Here is a 22309-nt window from a genome sequence, read left to right as displayed (position 1 = left end):
CATTTGAATTTTACCTGTATATTGTTATTACCTTTAATAAAATACATTCTCGGTGTATTTTTTATTTTTTCTTTGGTGTCAAGCACACTTCTAGGTGCTTCATAGCAGCCCTCTAAGCATTCATTACAACTCTAGACGTCAGGCTTTACGGCAGAAGAGGGTAGTAACTCTGGAGGGGATACTGCCACATCTCCGTTTTGCAGCTGAGGGAACTGAGGTACGGGGTATCCAGCCCTGCTTTATGCAGGAAGTTCTGCTACCTTGCTCTCTTTTTTCTTTAATTGTACTTCCAATGTTTAACAGTGGCCTTCGGGGACAAAACAAACCAAGACTCAAATAACAACTGAAATTTACTGAAAATGTCAAAGGGAAGTACTTCACATACACAGTTGTCAGCAGCACCCAGGCAGCTCAGTGGTAGAGTACGAGGGGGTTTGTCACACCGTCTGTTGTGTGGGGTACGCTGCTAGGGACGTGAGCATGGCCACCGTGCACCGATCGTCCATCTTCTTAAATGATGACCAAGATGTTTTTAAGACATCTGAGGTGCTTTCTGAGTCATCCAAGGCAGATTAAATTGATGTTATTGTTGAGGGGACTGCTGTTGTCTAATTCTTCAGAAACTGGTCAAGTATTGCTATCTCAGGAATTTACCATATATGACTATCCACATCTCGGTATCTGGTCATGTTAATATTATGAAGTTAAGTCATTTTAATCTGAGTATTTAGACCAATGGAAAAAATATATATATATTTATTTATTGAGAGTTTAGTTTCCATGATCTATTTGCTTATCTTGAAAGATCCCAATATTTGTAACCCAGAGTATTGCATTTCCTACATCTACTCTGAAGAGTTAAGTTCTTCTACCCACTGGTCCGATTTATAATTTCATAAAGGAAGGAATCACAGAATAATTGGAAAAATGTCAATGACCTCTCTGTGTCTAACATTCTGGACCTTGTATGTTAGACTTGGAACTTAAAATACAAAACAAATAGCTCATTTCTAATAGAAGAATCATTTAAGTATACATTTATATCACTTCTTTTACCAGAAAGCTGGAATTTAAGTGTGTGTGTGTGTGTGTGTGTGTGTGTGTGTGTGTGTGTGTGTGTGGTTGGCCATCTTTTCCCTTCCCTGTGGTCAGGGAGATGTCACTTTCTCAGGTGACCACTGTCTAAAGGGACTGTTTACACCTAGTTTGCCAATAAGGAAATGAGGAAGGAACTCTGAGTTCAGATTTGATCTCCGCCCAAGCCGAGCTCTGTTTTTCTGTTGTTACTCAGAAACACAATGGGGTTTGTGTGTGTGGAGGGGAGATAACTCCTGGCGTCACGCGGGAGTGATCCTGGGAGGCTGGTGGTGCCATCTCCTTGCACTGTTACCCTGTTGCTTCTAGCCCCGGGAGAGGTGGCGCCAGGTCTGCATTTCCAGTGGATGCCGTGCAGCGAGCTCCCCAGGCAAACACCATACATAGTTCTGTCTGCTCTTGGTGGTGATGTGCAGGTCTCTGCCCAAGTGCCTGGGGGAGGGAGGGGCAGTGTGGGTGCTGCGATTGTCACAGGGTTGCTCTGAGGTTTGTGTTCTCTGCTCTGGGTGCTCTCATCACACCATTGTGTGTACCTTCTTGAATTATGGTCGTGTAGGTGTCCGTGTCTCGAGAAACCAAACTTTTGAAGACACAGAGTGCCATCTCGCCAGGACCTAGTCTAGTGCCTGGTTCGTAGAGGCAGATGGTAAACATACAGTGAAAGATTCACTCGTCCCCATCACCTCCATTCCCCTGGCAAAGAGAGGTCGGGGTACTTAGGTGGAGCTCTTAGTTCTAAGTTTCTCAGTATTGTTTTTTCTATATTGTTATAGCCTGGTGCTTTAACAGTGCTTTAACAACCTTGGCACCTTGCTTTGCTCCTATTAGTGTATACTAATTACTAATTATTAATTATTAATTAGGAGCTCCTATTAGTGTACATATTGTAATTAATTTTACACAAAAGTTTTCATCTGTTTAACAGATTTTATAAAATGGAAATGTTAGTACAGGATCAAGAAAAGAGATGTCCTTGCAAAAACGTCTGGGGTCAATTTAAGGCATTTCTTACATATTTGTAGAAATTCTTTTTTTAAAGAAATGATTGTATGTCGTAGAGCGGTGATAATTTGAATTTATTAAAGTTGGAAACTTTGGTTTGATATAGAGTATTATAAAATTTTGATGAGGATGGAGTTAAAAATAAGTTGCTAGAATGCTTAGCTCAAAGATTAATAAACACTCTTCCAGATTTATATTCTCCTATCTCATGCCTTCCCAAAGCATTTTTTAGGGGGTGAGAATCAAAACTAGGTCAGTTAAGAGGTTAAGAATTTTTTATAGAAGTCTAGTAAACTCCCCAGAGACTATCCCTGTAGCCAGGGCATAATTTCCCAAGCCACTGAAGGTTAGGCCAGAGCAATTAATGACTCATTGTGCTGGTGTGCCGCAGTCTTTTACTTTACACAAGCAGAATTACTCGTGCTATTTCAGCTGCTTTGAGCAAGCCTTTCAGGGTCATTTTGCTTAATTTTGAGCATGTTTGGAACATAATAAGGATAAATGCCCCTTCACTAAAGTATAGTGGTAACAACAATAAAAAAAGTCAAATGAATGTGTTTCTAAACTTTCCCTTGCTAATAAAAGATGATTGCTCATTAAGTGAACATCAGGAATAATGGGAATGATGCACAGGACAGTCCTGTTACAAGGGAAGACGATAATTTCAAAAGCACAGGGAGGATTGGTTAGGATAGGAGAGAGATCTTGGTTTAGAAATGCAACTCAGCTAGATTCAGAGCTGAGACCAGTTTTGATATAAGTGCCCTAAAGGCTTCCCAAGAAGCAATTGAGGAAAGTGTCGAGCTGAGTAGCATGTTAGAAGTATGTGGAAGCCTAGGAGGTAGACCGAAAAGTTTGTCATTCATATTATCATTTTTGTGTTGACCCTGCAGTGTACTTGGGGGGAAATATTTTGAGGGCCAAATGAACTTTCCCTCTACCCCACCCCCACCCCCACATGTTTCCAAGTAATTTGGAAAAGAAGACAACCTGAGAAGGGCGTTGGAATTCATGTTCACTTTTATGCGTCTTCCAGAATATGTAGGTTCATGGGGGGGAGTCCCATTTAGTTCCCCAGCTCTTCCAGCCTTCAAAAAAAGTTCTGTCAATCCACACTAGCACTGATTTCCTTATCCACAGTTACATTGAACTGATCCCCTTAACCCTTGAATCGCCTCATGTGCTGTTCATGGGTGGTCTGTGAGCCACATAACTAGTGTCGTGTTCTGCCTTTGAGCTTTATGTGTGTAACGAACTGCTCGCGGTGGCGAGAGCGGTTGCCTGTGCTGTCGTCCTTTTTTTGTGTTACAGGTTTGTACTGTGTGCAGCTGTGGATGTTGGGGTACTTGGTCTGCAGAACCTCTCCTGATTTTTTTTAAATGAGAAAAGTATTATTGACAGCAGCTTGTTAAATTCCATCAGGGAGGGTACTATCTATTCCACTTTAATGTTGAGGGAACAGAAGGACAGATGATGAAGTGACTTATCCAGAGCACATGGCTGGGAAGTGGTAGAACTGTTCATCTGCCCTGAATATTGTTAAGACTGTGCCCCTTCTCCTGCATGGCAAGTTGCTTGGGTCTCGGTTTTGTGTCTTCCACTGTCTTGATGTTGGGAGGTGTAATAGAAGTACAGTAGCTTTTGCCAAAAGGATGTTGTATTCTCACTGTGAGGTCCTTTAGAGGTCGCTTTCTATAACAAAGGCTTGAGGCAGTTTCTGCCTTTGCCTTTTCCTTTCACTTTCTAAATTTCTATAACCTTTTAAACTTTTCCTGTAACCTTTTAAAATTCGATGAGGCGCTTACCAGGTGGCATTACTGCTGCCCAGGTGGACAAGCTGTGTAGACAGGTGTGGGCAGAGCTCATGATGTCAAGGAATGGCGCCCTCGTGGCTTCACCCCTTCCCTGAAGTCTGTTTGTGGTCAGCAGATGCTCTCTGCTTCTCTCAAGGAGGACCGTCTTCTGTCACTGCCATGTCACTGCCCTTCCTGAGGTTCAAGCTTCTCCTATGGATGACATCTGATCATCTTTGCTGTGGTCTAAGGGGTTATGTTATTATGATATCATGGGAGTTATAAATACAGGTCCTCATTCAAACTCGGGTTCTGCTACTGCTCAAACTGTATGACCATGGGTGCGCTCTGTGACTCAGGTCACCCTTCATCTTTGAAATGAAGGTAAGTCATTGCCACACTGAGTTGTCGTGAGGGTTAAATATGATGGCTAAAGCAGTGAGAAGAGGGCCTCCCACAATTGAAGCACCTCCTAAATGTTAGCTAGTATTCTTATTATTCCTACTACTTTAAAAAAAAGTTAGATTAATAAAAGACCACTTGCTATGAGGTATAGCCAGGTGGATTTCTGATTTATTTTTCTTCTTCAGGTCTTTCCTGCGAAGACTCTTCGTTTGAATGGGTGCCGTGTATGTGGGTCACAGTTTCTTAGGGCAGTCCAGCTGATCGCCTTCTCATGTGGGATGCAAGCAAATCTCGTTGCGTCGTATCCCTGTGCGCCCAGGCTGGTCTGCGTGGAAGCACTTAAATCTCCCCTTTTTGCAGAGACCGGGTGGAGGTGCAACTCATGGTAGCTTTCGTGTTCGCCTTGGCAGCTCGCTGCCCTGCTGCCGTCCTTTCTGGTCTTGCTGTAGCTGTTCCAGCTCTGCCATGACCCTGCCCACCCACCCCCACCCCGCGCGCTGCTCTTGCCTGTTGTCCCCTTGTTAATGTGGCTTCTTCCCGCTTGTTTCCAGCAGCAGCGCTTGTGGTCCGGAATGAGGAAAGGAATCAAATACCACTTGACATTTAATCATTATCTTTCAGTTGTCCAAAGAGAGTATTTAGTGTGACACCTCAGTCGAAATAGGGTTTGTCCTCTTCAAAGTAGTCTCGTGTGAAAGAATATACTAGGTGGGTCAGACGCAAGCTGGTGAGAAAGCAAGGGTTGGAAAGTGGTCCAGTGGCCATTCTTCTGACAAATACGTTTTTCGAGGGTCTCACCAAGGGCTGAGCATATCAGGGTATATCAGTGAACAAAATAGGCAAAAATCCCTGCCCGTATAGAGTTTACAGTCTAGAGACCCAGATTTTCAGAACCTTTCCATGCTTCCCATTTTGCTCACATTAAACGCTGGAGTGTTTACAGTGACTGAAAAGGCCCTGCGGGACCTGCTCCCCACCCCTGCCCCCTTACCTTCCTGATCTCACTACAGGTCATTCTTCCCTTATGTTACTGGGTTCTGTGATGTCCCTCGAACATGCCAGGCACATCCCTTTTTAGTGCCTTTACCCTTGCTACTTCCTCTTCCTGGAGTGTTCCTCTAGACAAATCCTTTCAGCTAACTTCCTCATGCCCTTCCTGTCTAAATGTCACCTTTTCAGTGGGGCCCACCCTGACCAACCTATTTAAGTAGAACCTACCACTTTTGCAGCAATCCTGATCCCCTCTATTTTTTCCATAGTATTTGCCAGTTTTTAACATATAGTTTACTTGTGTACGAGATCTAAGTTTAACGAAGGCAGGGATCTTAATTTTGTTTACTGAAGCGTACCAAATGCTTACCTAGGTCAGAAGTTGGCACATAGGAGGTACTCAATAAACATGTTGAATGAATGAAAATGGAAAGTACTCTGGAAAAAATTATGAAGGGAATATTAGTTTCTAAATTAACAAAATCTTGGTGACTTTAAAACAACAAATTTATGCAGTTTTGGAGGCCAGAAGTCCAAAATCAAGGTGTTGGCAGGACCATACTCCTTGAAAGCTCTAGGGGAGAACCCATTCCTTGCCTCTTCCAGCTTCTGGTGGCTCTGAACGTTCTTAGCTTGTGGCCCGTATTACTCCCATCTCTGCCCTCGTATGGTCACATCGACTTCTCTTCTTCTATCTCAAACTCCCCCTGCCTCCCTCTTAATAAAGATACGTATAATCATACTTCGGGCCCACCTGCATAATCCAGGATAAGCACCTCCTCTCAAGATCCTTAGTCATGTGTTTCGTCACATATGGTAGTATTCACTCTTGCCACGTAAGATAATATTTATAGATTCCAGGGCCTAGGATGTGGAAATCTGTGTTTTTGTCTACCTCACCTCCTTTTTGGGGGCCACCATTCAGCCCACTACAATGGGTTAGGGGGATCCCTTGATGACAGGAGGAATTGTTGCCCCTGGTGTCCCACCTAGTAGAACCCTGAATGCAAGGAAAGCCAGAAGATAGCTCTCATCCATTTTCTTCTTTAACTGATATTTTAATTGAAATTGCATTTTTTCCCCAAAGTAAGCACACATAACACATGCACACAGAAGAGCACAAATGATAATATTACAGTTTCCATGTACTTGTCTTCCCCAGTTGTTAACATGTTCCCATAGTTCCTTCCTATCTTCCGTTGTCCCTCTTATAAGCAAATAATCATTTCAGATAAATTCCAAATCACCTGTCTTCCCATTCTTATTTCCTTTCCCCTCCCTACCCATATAGAAGCAATTGCTATCATTAATTTGGTATGTGCCCAATGTAGGGTTTATGAGGTTAATAGTTACTTCTCCATAGCTTTTATACATAATATATGGAGTCATGTGTGTTTGTGTTTTCTCTCTCTCCTGGCTTCAAAATATAAATCCCAGAGAAGGCCTCTGGTTAGCCTAGCTGGGGTCACATGCCAGTACCTGTTGGATCAACCTATGTGTTCAGTGGATGGGGTACTCTGGTTGCTCAAGCCTGGAGTCCATGCCTATCCCTGTAGCCAGAAGGTCAACATGGCTTTGTTCGCAGCTCTGTCAGGATCCTAGGATCCTGAAGGATTGCTATAGGAAGATATGGAAAAAGGATTTGGGGCAGACAAAAAACTCAGATTTCCACTTGAGTTTCAAGTTTGAGCTTGGACATCAGGTCCTTTGGGAAGCCTTCCCTGACTTCTTAGATCATGCACTTAATGATTATTGTAGCCAGTATCATGTAGTACCTAATTTCCCTCTCCTTCTCTTAAGGTGTGCTCACTCCGGGTGGAGACTGTGTCTGCCTTGTTTACGTTGTACCGCAAGTGATAGAAGGCCTGGCACGCCCTTACGTGCTCAAAGTGTGCGCACGCTGTCTTCCTGTGAACAGGTTCCTGTGAGCGTTTGCACCTGCCTTTCAGGCCCGTTACATTCCTCATGCCTCTTTTCACATCTTTTGGTATATATGGATGATTTGGCCCTGTTTGGGATTTTCTTTTTTCCTCCCTCCCTCCCTTCCTTCTTTTTTGTGGAAAACAATTTTTTCTTTTTCTTATTTAATAGTGAAAATTAAAGTAAAGATACAGTTGGTAAAATGCAGACTCAGAGTTCGTCTGTAAAGTCCTTTTTTTTTTTTTTTCAAGATTTTATTTATTTGTCAGAGAGAGAGCATGTGAGCCCAAGCCGGGAGAGCACAGGCAGAGGGAGAAGCAGACTCCGCACTGAGTAAGGAGCCTGATGAGGGGCTCCATCCCAGGACCCTGGGATCATGACCTGAGGCGAAGGCAGGCGGTTAACCGACTGAGCCCCCCAGGCGTCCCTGTAAAGTCTTTTGATTTGAGCCCTGCCAGGCTGTTTTTACCTCACTCTCCCCTTAGTTCTTATGTGTGCACAGTAATTTCTTTCTAACCTCAAATATGCCATCAGCAGAATAGGTTTTATGCAAATTTACCTCTGAATACCTTTTTAGCATCAGGAGAATTTGGATTTCAGTAGATGTAAGATGTGAATCACTCTGTTTGGCAGTAGTAGCAATACTAATAGTGATAGTACTAGCAGTCACTGTGTATTGAATGCTGTTTCTGTGCCGGCTTATAGATTTCCGTGTCACCCTTACACCTGGTACACAGATGAGAAAACTACAGCTTAGAGGGCTCAGTGAATCATGTCCTCTCAGCTCCTAAGTGGGGGAGCTGGGATGTAGAGCTGCACATTGACCCTAGCCAGAGTTACACTCCTGAGCACCATGCCCTGCTGTCTCTGTAACTGGGAAAGAGAAAACTGGAGTTTGGTAACAGAAAAGGACATCAGACTGATCACAGATAAGGAGTGGCATTTCTGCCATAAAGCTTTGGTAAAGATAAAGAACATGAGAGAGAATCAACCCAGATCTTAGAACAGTATTCCCATGGCCTCTTTGAGGAGAGAGGGAGCCAAGGTGGGTGCAATAGGGCTGAAGCCACACGCAGAGACATAAAGTGGCACCACATGACTCGGAATATTGGAGAAAGTGTTTGAGAAATACAGGTCATCCCATGCTCTTTCTGTCTCTAGCGTGCCAGTTGGTTTTGGCCCTGGGACTCTCGCCACAGTAATAGTCATTCGACCAGGAAGGCTTTGAATATGTAGATAAACATTCAGACATAAAATAAATTTTACTTAGAATCCTTGAATGAAGCAAAGCACAATGAATGTATAAGCATCTCATTGAAGCGCTGTGGGAGAGACAACCCAAGAAGTTGAGAGCAAGCAGGTCGTGGAATCTGATTGTCAGCTACCATTATTATTAAAGACGTGTACAAGGCCATCGGGACTTTTCCTTACTGTTGCTGTTTTAAATCAGTATATACAAGGGCCTTGATAGGTTCCATCTAGACCTTCGTGTCTATCTCCTAACCCTGTAGTTACTCTAGAGTCCTGTATTATTTAGCTCTGAATTCTCTTACCATGAACGTTTTCAGGAACTTAACCCCTATGTTTGGAGGAGATTACTGATATCACTGAACCTGATAGGATAATCTGTGCTTTTTGTAACCTGTCTCCTATACTGGGTTACTGTAAGTACCTTCCGGCAGGGACACTGTTTTCTGCTTCTACAGTACTTGACTCAGCTCTGTATTAAGTAAATACTCTACTGGTTTGTACTTGGACTACTAGTGCCACTTGTACGATATGTCTGTGTTCTCAGGGGGGTTATCGTATTTCTAGCCATAGAGGGCATCTATAGGATAATTGGATGGTATTAAAATCAGGCTGGGTTTTATCCCCCTCCAGGTTGCATCACAGCGCATCAGCTCAGTGGACCTCTCGTGTTGTAGCCTGGAGCATCTGCCTGCCAACCTCTTCTACAGCCAGGACCTCACTCATCTCAACTTAAAACAAAACTTCCTAAGGCAGAATCCCTGCCTACCAGCTGCCAGAGGGCTCAATGAACTGCAAAGGTGAGTGTACAGAAATGGGCAGCTTCTGTTTGTTTCTTGAATATTCTTTTTTTTAATAATACTTTTTTATTATGTTAGTTACCATACAGTACATCCCTAGTTTTTGATGTAAAGTTCCATGATTCATTACTTGCGTACAACACCCAGTGCACCATGCAATACGTGCCCTCGTTAATACCCATCACCAGCCTATCCCATCCCCCCCAAGCCCTCAGTTTGTTTCCCAGAGTCCATAGTCTCTCGTGGTTCATTCCCTCTTCTGTTTACCTCCCCTTCTTCTTCCCTTTCTTCTCCTACCGATCTTCCTACTTCTTATGTTCCATAAATGAATGAAACCATATGATAATTGTCTTTCTCTGCTTGACTTATTTCGCTTAGCATTATCTCCTCCAGTCCTGTCCATGTTGCAGCAAATGTTGAGAAATCGTTCTTTTTGATGGCTGAGTAATATTCCATCGTATATATGGACCACATCTTCTTAATCCAGTCATCTGTTGAAGGGCATCTCGGCTCCTTCCAAGATTTAGCTATTGTGTGCAATGCTGCTATGAACATTGGGGTGCATAAGGCCCTTCTCTTCACTACGTCTGTATCTTTGGGGTAAATACCCAGTAGTGCAATTGCTGGATCATAGGGTAGCTCAATTTTTAACTTTTTAACGGACCTCCACACTGTTTTCCAAAGTGGCTGTACCAACTTGCATTCCCACCAACAATGTAAGAGGGATCCCCTTTCTCCACATCCTCTCCAACAATTGTTGTTTCCTGCCTTGTCAATTTTTGCCATTCTAACTGGCGTAAGGTGGTATCTCAGTGTGGTTTTGATTTGAATTTCCCTGATGGCTAATGATTTTGAACATTTTTTCATGTGTCTGTTAGCCATTTGTATGTCTTCATTAGAAAAGTGTCTGTTCATATCTTCTGCCCATTTTATGATATGTTTATTTGTTTCTTGTGTATTGAGTTTGAGAAGTTCTTTGTAGATCTTGGATACCAGTCTTTTATCTGTAGTGTCATTCGGAAATATCTTCTCCCATTCCGTGGGCTGCCTCTTAGTTTTTTTGACTGTTTCCTTGGCTGTGCAGAAGCTTTTTATTTTGATGAAGTCTGTTTCTTGAATATTCTGACTTAAAAAGCTACAGTGTGTAAGCTTTCTCTTTCAGAGGGCAGGGTAATAGGACTTTATGAAAGTGAGGACATTATCAGTTTCATTCTGGAATTTTTTTTAAGGACCCTGCCTTTGAAACGAATGATTTATGATATTCATTAACTGGACAGATTTGTGTAAGAGAATATTTCTCTTGAAAACACTTCTGTTTCTAAACTGATCTACAAACGGGTCTGTGAAAAGTTTGTTACTTGATGTGTTATTTCTGAACTACAGAGGTTTGTTCAGATTAGATTATTTCTTTTGAAATTTATAAAAAGTCAGTGTTTTCTATGAAAAGACATTTCCCTACCAGTTTAAGAACTAAGGTTTAAATCCACTAATACCAGGTCATCTGGGTGATTAGTGTGTAGCTTTCAAGAGTCAAATGTTAAAATGGTCTGCTTTATAAACTGGAGAGAAGGGACTTTATTTGCATGGACCTAAAACAGATTTAAGAATTTACTGTATTTATTTCCTTTTTAGAGCAATGATCATTTTTGATTCTATGGTAAATTAAGCCTCTGATACTTAAATATTTGTTGCAGATATATGAAACTATAACTGCAAAAGAATGTAACTTTTAAATAAATAATGAGTTGTTCACTTGTTCTAAATAACTGATAATGATCCAAGATTAAACTGTGGTAACTTACTATTGTGATTATGTGTTTAATATCTAAAAAGAATAATCCAGTAAGTGTTTATTATAAAGTTTGTGTGATGTGTAATTGGAAAAGAGAAGAGTATTCTAATTGTCTTTTTAGACCATTGTGAGTAATCTTTTTTGATACTATACCAAAACTTGACAAGTGGTCATTTCTTAAATGTTGGTTCCAGTATGGAATCTAAAACCCTGTTGTTAAACTTTGAAACATTCTTTTACATTAGGTTGTGTTGACCTTTCTTGCACTTTGAATGGGTTCTTGCCTGTGCATCATTTTACTGTGTTAATTATTGGTCATTTGGGAAATACTAGTTCATTAGATAATGGAGCTATTCCAAATGTTAACGCATTTTATTGTGCAATTTCAAGACATGACAGTTGTTAATATCACCAGTGATCTCATCAGAAAATTCTTTAAGTATTGGGAAGTTCTCCAGTTCACGGTGGAAACAAGTTTTCCAAAATTTTGATGTTCATTTGGAAGCTTGAAGGCTATCCTTGGCAACAAATACCGTCAGTTGTTTTTCCTGAAATGACCTTCTCACTTCATTGTAGAGAAAATGTCTGCCAAATACCCAAGTCCGAATAACGAATTTGTCAGTTGTTCTTTCAAGTCAAAGTGGTATTCCACGAATTATTGAGTAGTTTGGCTCACAGCTCAAATAATCATACACGTGTTTTCTCTGAGATAACCACCATACTTTAGTCTATAGCAAAGGTGCTTTTATCCACAGGTAGAGAGGGCCAGTCAGGAAACTCTGAAAGAACTAAATAATAAGCAGGCTTCATAGAAGTGTAGGAAGTTCTGCACTTCCGCTGCAAACATCAAGAACTTGATATCATTCAGAGTTTCCTGATTGGCTCTCCGTATCGGTGGATTCTGCGTCTATCAATTTCTTTTCGGCCCTTCCCCGCCTCTCCGTGCTCCCTCTCCGGGAGCACACAGCCTGTCCCGCAGCTCTGCCCTGTCCGGGCGAGCAGTTCTCCACTCTCAACTGGACAGGGCAGGAGCTGTGCAGAACGGCTGCCCCCTGTCATTCTCCCACTGCAGTGCGTCCTCGCTAGTTAGCCACGGTTTCGTACATTCCTTGCTTTTGTTTCATAGTTTAAAAATTTAAACTTTTCCCCATGCAAGTAACATCCTATGTAGATTTTTTAAAATCTTAATAAAAAACAAGACTTATAATAAGAAATATGTGCCTGGAACTCCCGCCCATCCTTACACCCCAGTGCTGCTCCCCAGGCAACCACTTTTGAGTCTTTTGGCTCTTTTTTTGCGGTTTTCCTCCGTCTTCCGAAGTATTCTGTATATACTGCTATTTTACTATTTTTTGTTGTTGGACATTGTATGTTGACTTACTACTGTGGAGGGTGAAGATGTAACTCTCTTACCTTGTCACACCACGTGCGCACACTGCGTCTCCTCCCTTCCGCTCGGTGTGTGGCCGACTGTCAGTTTTGGTTGTCCTCTTTGTGAGCAGGGAGCTGTGGCCCACAGCTAAGGCACTTATTAAACGCAGTCACTGTATTTCCTTTCTCCTGCTGGCTGGAGAGTAGCCTCTTGCTTGTGTCCTTTTTTCCCTAGTCTTTCTAAGTTTTTTTGACAACTCTGACATTCTTCTTGACACCTTTTTCTTGGACACTTCTTTCCCCCTGGAGTCAGGGTAGCTACCTGCTCCATTGGCTTGCTGCACAGCTGGTGTCCTGGGATGACCTTCTGTCACTTCCCTGGTAGTTCTCGTCTCCCCTGTGTTGGAGCTGTAGTTTGCTGACAGCTAGTAAGGTGAAGAAAGACTTGGTTTACTCCCTCTTTTTAATGGAATATCTTCCTGAGAAAGGAGACACGGGAGACCAATTTATTAGACACTTCGCATATCTGAAAATATTTTTCTCTCCCACTTGAATGGGAACTTGGCTGGCTTCTTGGCTGTGTCCTGAGATTTTTGAAGCTGGTGCACCATTATTTTCTATGTACTACAGTTGCTATTAAAAAGTGTTATGCTATTCTGATTCCTCTCTTTACGGGTGATCTTTTTTCCCCTTTGCTTGTTTTGTTTTGTTTTGTTTTGTTTTGTTTTGTTTTGTTTTGTTTTGTTTTAAACAACCTCCAAAAGATTTCAGGGCCTTCATTTTATGGCACTCTTCATTAATTTCAGCCATTATGAAGAACACTTGATCTGAAAAAATTACGTCCTTCAGTTCTGGAAAATTTTCTCATTATGTTTTTTGGATCATTTTCTCCCCTGCCTTGGTTTTCTCATTCCTTCTTCTGAATTCCTGTGAGTTCGGTGGGACCTCCTTGTTTCTCCTCTAATTCTCTCATTTTCCTATCTCTTTGCTTAAGCCCTACTTCTTGACAGGTGTTCTCTCCTTTATCTTAACCCTTCTGAAGTTCTGCTGCCTTCATTTTTCAGGGACTCTTTCTTGTTTGTTTTCTAATTTGTGTGCATTTTAAAGCATTCTCTTCTCTTTTTTTCTCTTCTTCTATTTCCAAGGACATTAAAGTTATTTATTTATTTTCTTCTTACACTGTTTCTTTTTTTCCTGTTTGTGTAGGTGTCTGACTTTTGTGTTAGAAACGTAACTATTTGGTGATCCTTTGCTCTCTGTTCCTATTTAATGGTGAGTCACTGAGAAGTGAGTTGGCTACCGTGATACGTGGGTAGGGCTTCTCCACCATACAGCTGCCCTGCCATGGCTATCGGGGGTGAGCTCGTGGTTTCATTGGGGAACTTCCTAAGGTGGTATCTGTGGATCTTTTCCCTAAAGCATGTCAGTTTTACTTGAGAGGAATCCTATGGTCTTCTGTGTGGGCAATGCATGCCAAGATTCAGGAAGCAGAGTGAGGAAGAGAGCTGTAATCTCAAGGTTTAGCATGTGGGTTTTTAATTGATCCCTGTTTTCTGAAGAGTGCTTTCTACTAGGCCTGATGTCTTTGAGCCAGAGACTCTCCAGTTCAGTTTCTTCCAGGGAATAAGTTGTGTTTTGCTGGAATTGGGGAGAGGATCTGGGGTCTTCTTTCTTCCTTGTATAACCTTATGAAGTCTTTTTGTAGAAGTATAATAAAAACATAGAAAAGGCACAAGTGTGCGTGTATAATTCGGTGGGTTTCCACAAAGTAAACACATCCATGTAACCAGTACATATATTAAGAAATAGAGTATTACTAGCACCCCAGAAGCCTTCCTGTGCCCCTCCTCTAATTAGAGATTAGATTAAAGATAATCACTATCTTGACTTTTAACACCATAAATGAGTTTTGCCTGCTTTTGTACTTGATATAAATAGAGAGTATGTTGTGGTGTTCAACTTCTTTCATTTACATTTTTTTAGAAAAGCAAACAAAGCATGTGAAATTACATATTATTAGTTTGTACTTTGTAGTGTGCAGTATAAAGCCGTGTCCTTTACTTAAGGTAGAAGATTTTTCAGTTTTACATGGCAACAGAGGTTTCTGTTTTCTTTCTATTGCTTTATGCCTTGGGAGATAGACCGAGGGGACTTGCTGTGGGGGGTTGTGGGGGGGGTTCTGAGCAATTGCTAAAGCTGCTCTTGTGTTGCCATTTGGAAAACAAATGGGCTTTAAACCAGCTTTTGTTCTACCACATTCTACTACCCCCATTGTGCAAGAAATACTGTATTGCAAAGTTCTCAAAGTAGTAAGTTTAGTATAATACACATACACATACTTAGTGCTAGGAGTTGAAATTATAATATGTATTTTTAAACTCATATTTTTAAACTCATAAAAGCACTCATGTAGCTTTTATATGCCGATACAGTTAATATGGTAGATTTGAGATATGCCATATATTTAATTGCTCATTTTTATTTGTGCGTTTAAGGAATTTGTGCTAATTTCTAGTGCGTGTTTCACAGTGAATATGTTAGAGAGGTACCAGAGGGGAACTTACTGTGTTTTTACCTGAGTCTCAAGGAATGAATTTTTAGATTACAAAGTTAGTTAGGGCAGATATCCAGGGAGTAACTTTAAGTACAGTGTGTTTATAACAGGTAGGAGTTCTGCCCCTTATTCTCTTAACCACATCTCCCCTTAATTTTTCTTCCTATTGGAAATTCTTGCCTTAAATAAATGAGCTGTTTTCACAGAACATTTACGTTGGTATTTCCAGCCGCATTCTAAATCTGGAAAGATGGCATGCTGATGTACACACATAGGCCAGCAGTTTCAGAGGGAAAACATTGTTCTTGGAACGATCACTGTTTGTTTTTCCTTTATTGGCATTGGAGCTCTTCAAGTTAGTTTTCAAAATATAGAGGAGAGGCAAAGTCAGAGTAATTTTTGGTAGTTGAATGGTTTCGTTCCTGATTACGTATGTCACTATTAATTATAATGTATTATTTACCTCTGTTTTATTAATAGATAGTACTTCAATTACGTTAGCTACATCTCCATTTAGATGACCCAGATGGTATTAGTACTAAGATTATAATTTGCAGCGGAGAATTCTTTTAAATATAGTAAGTTTCTTTGTAAAGTCAATGAAGAGGACAACCTTTTTGCTGGTTTAAATTCGAGGAATATAACTTTCCTTCCAATGTCTTAGGTTTATTGTTTTTAATACTGTACTGAAGCAGTATGAACTTACTTGTACAAGATTGTATTAGTGTTCAAACATTTTACTGTGCTGATGCATTGAGCTCTTTTAAAATTACCATTTATTAAAGTCTCGTGGGTAGTGATATTGCATTGAAGGATCTAGAGTTTGTAAGGGATGGCGGATCAGAGAGTTCTTTTATGGTGATAGCCAGTGCAGCGGTTACAGAGAGCTGTGTCGAGAGCAAACTCAAAAGTAGAGTTTGATAGTAGTAATTTGTATGCACATGTTTCTGTAGCTTTGTCCATGGTACTTGGAAAGTTTCCCACTTCATTTGAACTTAAATGTCCTCATCTTAAATAATTTTAATTTATTAATTACTTCTGCCTATCACTTTTGTAGATGAGCCTATGTTTGAATATTTGACAAATTGATGATAATGAAAACACTTCCATTGTTTAATTCTATTTGTTGGAAATTAGACAAATTATATAATAATTATTCTCATAAATACAAATCGATTATGGTTCAGTTGTGTTGATGGCTGGTGATTATCTATCACTTTCATCCATTAATAAGGGAAGTGAATCTGATTCCCAGCTCTTGCTGAGTTAGTAAAGGGAAACAAAGTTAGCAGGGCTTGAGGGTCCCAGCGAGTTCTAGGAATGGAGCTGATTTTTTTATAGGATTATTAACTTTAATTTCAGTGGAAGTTGGTGTTTCAAATTATTTGGTAAATCATGTATGTCTGCATAATTATTAATGTGCTTTTTTTACCATATGTGATCCTGAAATTGGCAAAAAAAAAAAAAAAACCCTCAAATTTACCACCATCAGCCCCCCCCCTTTTTTTTTTTTAAATATTCTCCTTTGGATACTGAACTTTGTTGTTGTTTTGTTACTATGCTCCTCACAGTTTCACAATATTTTATGCAATAGTTAAAAAAGCGTCTGCTCTCGTGAAGATGTAATGCCTAGGAATAGCTGTATTGCTTCAACTTGTAAACATTTGATGTTGCATTTAGTTTTTGCCTGAGTGACTTTCAGCATAGGTACCGTAAGGAAAGAGTTGACTTCAGCCTGTCACCTTTTTTTTTTTTTAAACCGTGTTCTGTATTTATCTTATTTGCTTTGAATTCTTAGGGAGCAGGGATCTGTTCTTCCTCAGAGGGAGGAACCACTGCCAGATGGGCCATTAAATACATACTTGGTAAACGAATGAATATGTGAGCAAATAGTGGTGGGAATCGTCTTGATTCATTCAACACTGTGTTAAGTGTACCCCACTTCTTTGCAAAAGGTATTTGCAGCCACATGTGGAAGGAAGGGAGACTGGTAATTTATCATGATGTTTCTCTTTGGTTGAAGGTAAGACGAGAGGACAACCTGCATTGTGAGGTGATTCGGAAAAGATTACAAAGGAAGAGATTCATAAGAAGGGATTTGAAGTTGGAAAAGGAAACACTAGATTTTAAACAGTATAATATTGGACTTCTTTAAGAAAAAAAAAAAACTGCAAGTCTATTCACCATTCTCTAAACATACTTCACATTCACCTTGCAAGGAATGTCCCTCCTCTTCTGCTTTTCACAGGCTCAACCCAGTGAATCCTCTTCCCCTTCAAAACACATTTGTAATGACCTTTATTTCTTGAAGCTTTTAGTTAGTTCCCATTTCCGTGTGACCTTTTCATCTTCTGAATTGTTAGCTTTCTCTCTACTTAATGCATATACTAAGTATACCTTTTATAACAAACATTTGAAAACTTCAACCATCTATATGAAGTCCTTGAGAACAGAGGTGGAGTTTCCTTATCTTTGTCTTCCCTCTCTGATGCCCCTCCCATATTTAGCCATGAGATATAATATGTACGTGGCAAGTCCCTTAATATTTGTTGAATTGAATTGTTAGTTTTCCCACAACCAAGGATAATCAAAGAAATGTGATCCTAAACTTTCAGAAAAGAGCATCCAAAAAATGCTTTGAACAGTGGCACCATTTGGTGTATTTAGTGCTTGAGGTGACTATTTTAAGGGGACAGAAGTCATTTAGAATGATTGTAGATTAATCATGTTACGTTATATAGCACGTGGAGATCAATTTCAAGGAACTTAGGAGTAAGCTTGTCATTGTGTCTTATAGGCTATGGTATAAAATGGGCATAATATAACCTAAAATAAGGTAAAGATTACAATTACCTTCGGGTCAAGGAGAGCATGAGTTAATGACTTGGAACAAAGAAGTGATTTGATCTCTTTTTTTTTTTTTTTTAAAGATTTTATTTATTTATTTGACAGAGAGAGCCAGCGAGAGAGGGAACACAAGCAGGGGGAGTGGGAGAGGAAGAAGCAGGCTCCCAGCGGAGCAGGGAGCCCGATGCGGGGCTTGATCCCAGGAATCTGGGATCACGCCCTGAGCCGAAGGCAGATGCTTAACGACTGAGCTACCCATGCGCCCTTGATCTCTGTTTAAATGTGACATGTGTTTTCGCTGAGAGGAATAAGAGCGATGGGGGTGAAGCAGAGATTTTTCAAATGGGAGAACAGTGGCGAGAAGGAATGAAGTTGAGTTGGGTGTGCAGGTGTGTGGGTGGAGTAGAATGAAAGCTATGAAGAAATGAGCGTTGAGAAACTCATAATTATGCCTGGAATTTATCAAGTACCTTCTTCTTAGAAAGCTCAATTTTCTACATTTTTAATCCCCATGGAGTGAAAACAAATGACCTTATTTCCCACTCTGTTCTTTTGGGGATCTTGGCATTCCAGAGCTACAAAGTTATGTTAATTACTTACCCCTACCAAAAGGTCACATTTCCAGGTTTTTAAAGAAAGATTTTAATATTTTGTTTTTATCAGTAATTTCTGAAAACTCACTTTTAATGGGAATAGTGATGATTCATTAGCAGTGGAATCAGGAGCAGCATGCGAAAATATTTTTGCAGCTCATTTGCCAGACTTAGAACTGCAGTACTTAGCCCAGTTTCAGCGTCTGTGAAGATGCTCTGCCATATAAAAAAATATTACAAGTGAACAAGAGCTAAGTGCTGCAGAAAGGGTATGGCCGAGGTGTTAACGAACACTTAGCACAAGTGCAGCTCAGGGGTGAATAACCCTGGGAAGGAATTTCCACTACTGGGGTCTGGTGAGGCCTGCCAAGTGTATAGGGAATTTCGCAGACTGGGTGGAATGCCCTTCTTTCAGTTAACTCTTCCCAACACTGGAAGTTCCTTTATAATACAGCTTTGCTTTTCACATGGAATTTTGATCCTCTTGGGAAGCTTTCTATTTCACACGATTCCCCTTTTCCTTCCCTGATCAAAGGAAAGCCTTTACTTGGTGCTTGGGGCGCTGAGATTGTGTAGCCTTTGGTCTTCCCCTTGGTGTGGGCTCCCGACCTCATTTCTGAAAATAATAGCTGATTTTCTTCTTCCCTCACATGGTGCATGAAGAAGAGGGAGCTCAGAAAAACACAAAAGATTTCTTTATCGACTAGACTGTATTAAATTACAGTCTGCCCTATTGACTTCTTGGGATCCTTTAAGATGTTTAACCTTTTTTTCCCCGCTTAAATAAAAAGAAAGAGGAGGGATCTTCAGAAGTCTTGGCTTGATTCCAGTGAGGCTATTGTATTCTGGCCCATTCCATTCTTCCATTTGTTCTAGTTGAGCTCTTTGCTGTGCTTTCCAAGCTTTAACTTAACTGCAAGCGGTTCGTGTTGAACGCAGTATTTGTAAGTATTTGTTCTTCTGAGTGGTAACCAACTTTTCAACTCTGCATATAGCTCTTAGGGGACAGCGAATAAGCATGCAGGGAGAGCCCAACCAATGATGCTTATTTTGTGGTTTCTAATGGTGAAGTGTCATCACGACTTGGGAACATGATGACTTCTGAAAAAAAACCCTTTGGTTGCCAGTGCAAGAACACTGAGGGAAACCCAGTAATGCCTCTTTCTCCCTCTCTCCTCTGCCTCAGGTCAAACAGCCTCAGCTCACTCTGGAGCTCCTTCTGACCACACACACGTGTCACTTTTGAAAATGAAAAATCCAGGAGAGTTGTTGTCCTGAGAGTGCCTGGAGTTGTGATGTCATTCACCATGCTCTCCATAGTAACCGAGCTGTGAATGGGAGGAGTCCCGCGCCTGCTGTCGTTTCCCACGGGTGGGTTGGGCGGATGGTGCCAGCGTTGGCAGGATATTTCACAGTGGCTTCTCTGGAGGAGGGCACACCCATCCCTCCCGGGTGCTGTCTTTGGGACGTGTAATTAACAAGACAACCTTAGGGAAAGTCTGACTTTCCACACAGTTTTTTTCCAATTAGAAGATTTCTGTCAGAATGCACCTTTCACCCCACATGGAGAGGTAGGGGTGTGTGTGTGTGTGTGTGTGTGTGTGTGTGTGTGTCAAGCACATCTGAAGCACAGAGATGCTCTGTGATTTGCATGATTCACACAAAGCCATGCATCCTCGCATAGTCTGTTTCACTTATTTATTCAGAGTTTTTCATTGGTAAATAGCAGTGTCTTCATCTGGAATTTGAGGCGCCCTGTGCTTAGTCTTCACGCGCCCTTTAAGACCACAGTTCTTTCTGCTTAATGCTATCATTTGCTTAATGCTTCCCAAGTATACCCTGTAGTTTTTGCCCTCCAAATCAGTGTTTCTCAAAATATGATTTTTACGTCAGGATCACATGGGGTGCATGGGGTATTCACAGGAAACAGAGAAATCTTTTTTCCTGCCATCCCTGCGGAGTCAGAACCTCTGGTGATGAGACCTAGGGAACTGCATTTTTAACAACGCATGCTAAATTTGAGAAACAGTCCCGCCACCCTATTCGCCTTGAATGTCCTCTTCTCTAATCCCCATCTCCCCATTAAACTCTTGTGTCCCTCCGAATACAGTGAGTTTTCTCTTCTGTAAGTACTCATGGTTTTGTTTTGTTTTTTTCCAGTAAGTTTTCATCTTGTGCTTTGTATTATAGCAGCTTTGCCCCCAAACTATTTTTAAATTCCCGGAGGGTGAAAACCATATGTACTTCTCTTTTGTAGGCTTCACACACCTTTGTGCATAAGAAGAACTCAGACAGTGTTTACCGAACGGATGGTTCAGACTTTTATTGTATCTAGTACACTTTTGGGTATTGGATTTTTTTCTACTAACTATCAGGTGTGCTTGGTTTATTCGTAGGCGTGATGTGAGCTTAAACTACTCATGTCTAAGCACATTTTCATGATATAATTATTCTCTCTGACCTTAGCTTACATTCACTTTCTCCTTTGATAATCCGATATCTTTGATAGAGATGTTATCTGGTTTTCATTTTTATATATCCTTATATGACTCAACTGGGATTTTATCCAAGTATACTTTGTGGACCTTCTCTTTTTCTTTCCTCTGAGAAGAGGACCGGAAATAGCAATCTGTTTTCTGCTTTTTACATTTTTGTTCTTTGTCCTGCTAGTATGGTGGTTAATATTAAACATCTCTTGAATGATGTTGCAATTGAATTGGCTGTGGGCAGATCTGTTGGTAAGAAAATAAGAAAAGGTAGTCATGGATAAGTTGAATAAAGAAACCATTTCATAAGGAAGGTATGTTTAACTGTAACATAATAACATACCTCTTGTTTGTCTTTTCGATCATTATATTGCCAGTTCATAAAAAAAAAAAAAAAGTCAGAACACAGCAGATTTATGCCGTTTGTGACTCATTACTTTCGTGAAGTTAGTGCAGGGTTACTGTAGATTACTGTGGATCTAGTGACTGCTCTTTCCACATGATTACCCTCTTATGATTTGGAGTGGTTTTCTTTTTCTTTTTTTAAAGATTTTATTTATTTGTCAGAGAGAGAGAGAACACAAGAGGGGGTGTGCAGGCAGAGGGAGAAGCAGTCTCCTGCTGAGCAAGGAGCCCGATGTGGAACTCGATCCCGGGACCCTGGGATCATGACCTGAGCCGAAGGCAGACGCTTAACCAACTGAGCCACCCAGGCGTCCCTGGAGTGGTTTTCTATATAATGTACTTACTTGGTTCATGGGAGCCTGCCCCTCACATCTCCCTACCCGCCCCCCCACCCCTCCGTGGGTTGGAGCTCTGTCTTATTGGCTGTTGTATACATAGGGTTAACTTAGCCTAGGTCTGGCACAAAATAAGTAACCAGTAAGTGCCTCCTATTTGAATCATTTTAAAAGAGGATTAAAATAGAAATGTCTCTCTTTAGGAAATGCTTTCATTTGCATCCCAGCAATATGTCCATTGTAATTGTTGCCAATATGGAGTGTTCTCGATTTCCTTGATTATTATTTTGGAAAAATTATGTCTGTGAGTTGTAGCTTTCCTCTGTTCTGCGGCAGTTCTTAAGAAAATTATTCTCAAAGAGAGTTTTATCCAAGCTATGCATGTGTTTATTTTTGTTTTCTAGTCATATGAAAAGGTGATACGCCTGTTTTGCTTGTACTAAGAGTCATTAGTGGTGATTAGGATTAAGATGGAATGGTTTCTGTGTATTTTGGCTCAAGTGTCGAGAAGCTGGTTGTGTGCCACGTTAGCATTTGTACATTTGTATGCATGCTGAAACTCCCAGAAGACCCTGGCAGGTGTTCACTGGGTGCGAGGCTGGTGGACTTTGTCCTAAAGGGACAACGGGAAAAATCACTGCACCAAGAAGCAGAGAAGTCACCAATAAGAGTT

At 40.9% G+C, this 22309-nt stretch overlaps 1 protein-coding gene across 1 annotated transcript in view; it reads left to right on the top strand.

The window, feature by feature from the left end:
- The window catches only part of PHLPP1 (PH domain and leucine rich repeat protein phosphatase 1), a 205526-nt gene that overhangs the window by 118923 nt on the left and 64294 nt on the right, over window positions 1–22309 (top strand). The window contains exon 4 of the mRNA XM_026496438.4: window positions 9087–9253. Within this exon, the coding sequence (XP_026352223.1) occupies window positions 9087–9253 (167 nt within the window). The remainder of the gene's footprint in view (window positions 1–9086; window positions 9254–22309) is intronic.

Source organism: Ursus arctos, unplaced genomic scaffold (assembly GCF_023065955.2).
Source record: "Ursus arctos isolate Adak ecotype North America unplaced genomic scaffold, UrsArc2.0 scaffold_17, whole genome shotgun sequence".
NCBI classification, from domain to species: Eukaryota; Metazoa; Chordata; class Mammalia; order Carnivora; family Ursidae; genus Ursus; species Ursus arctos.
The sequence above is the reverse complement of the archived record's forward strand: the minus strand, read 5'-3'. Positions and strand labels throughout refer to the sequence as shown.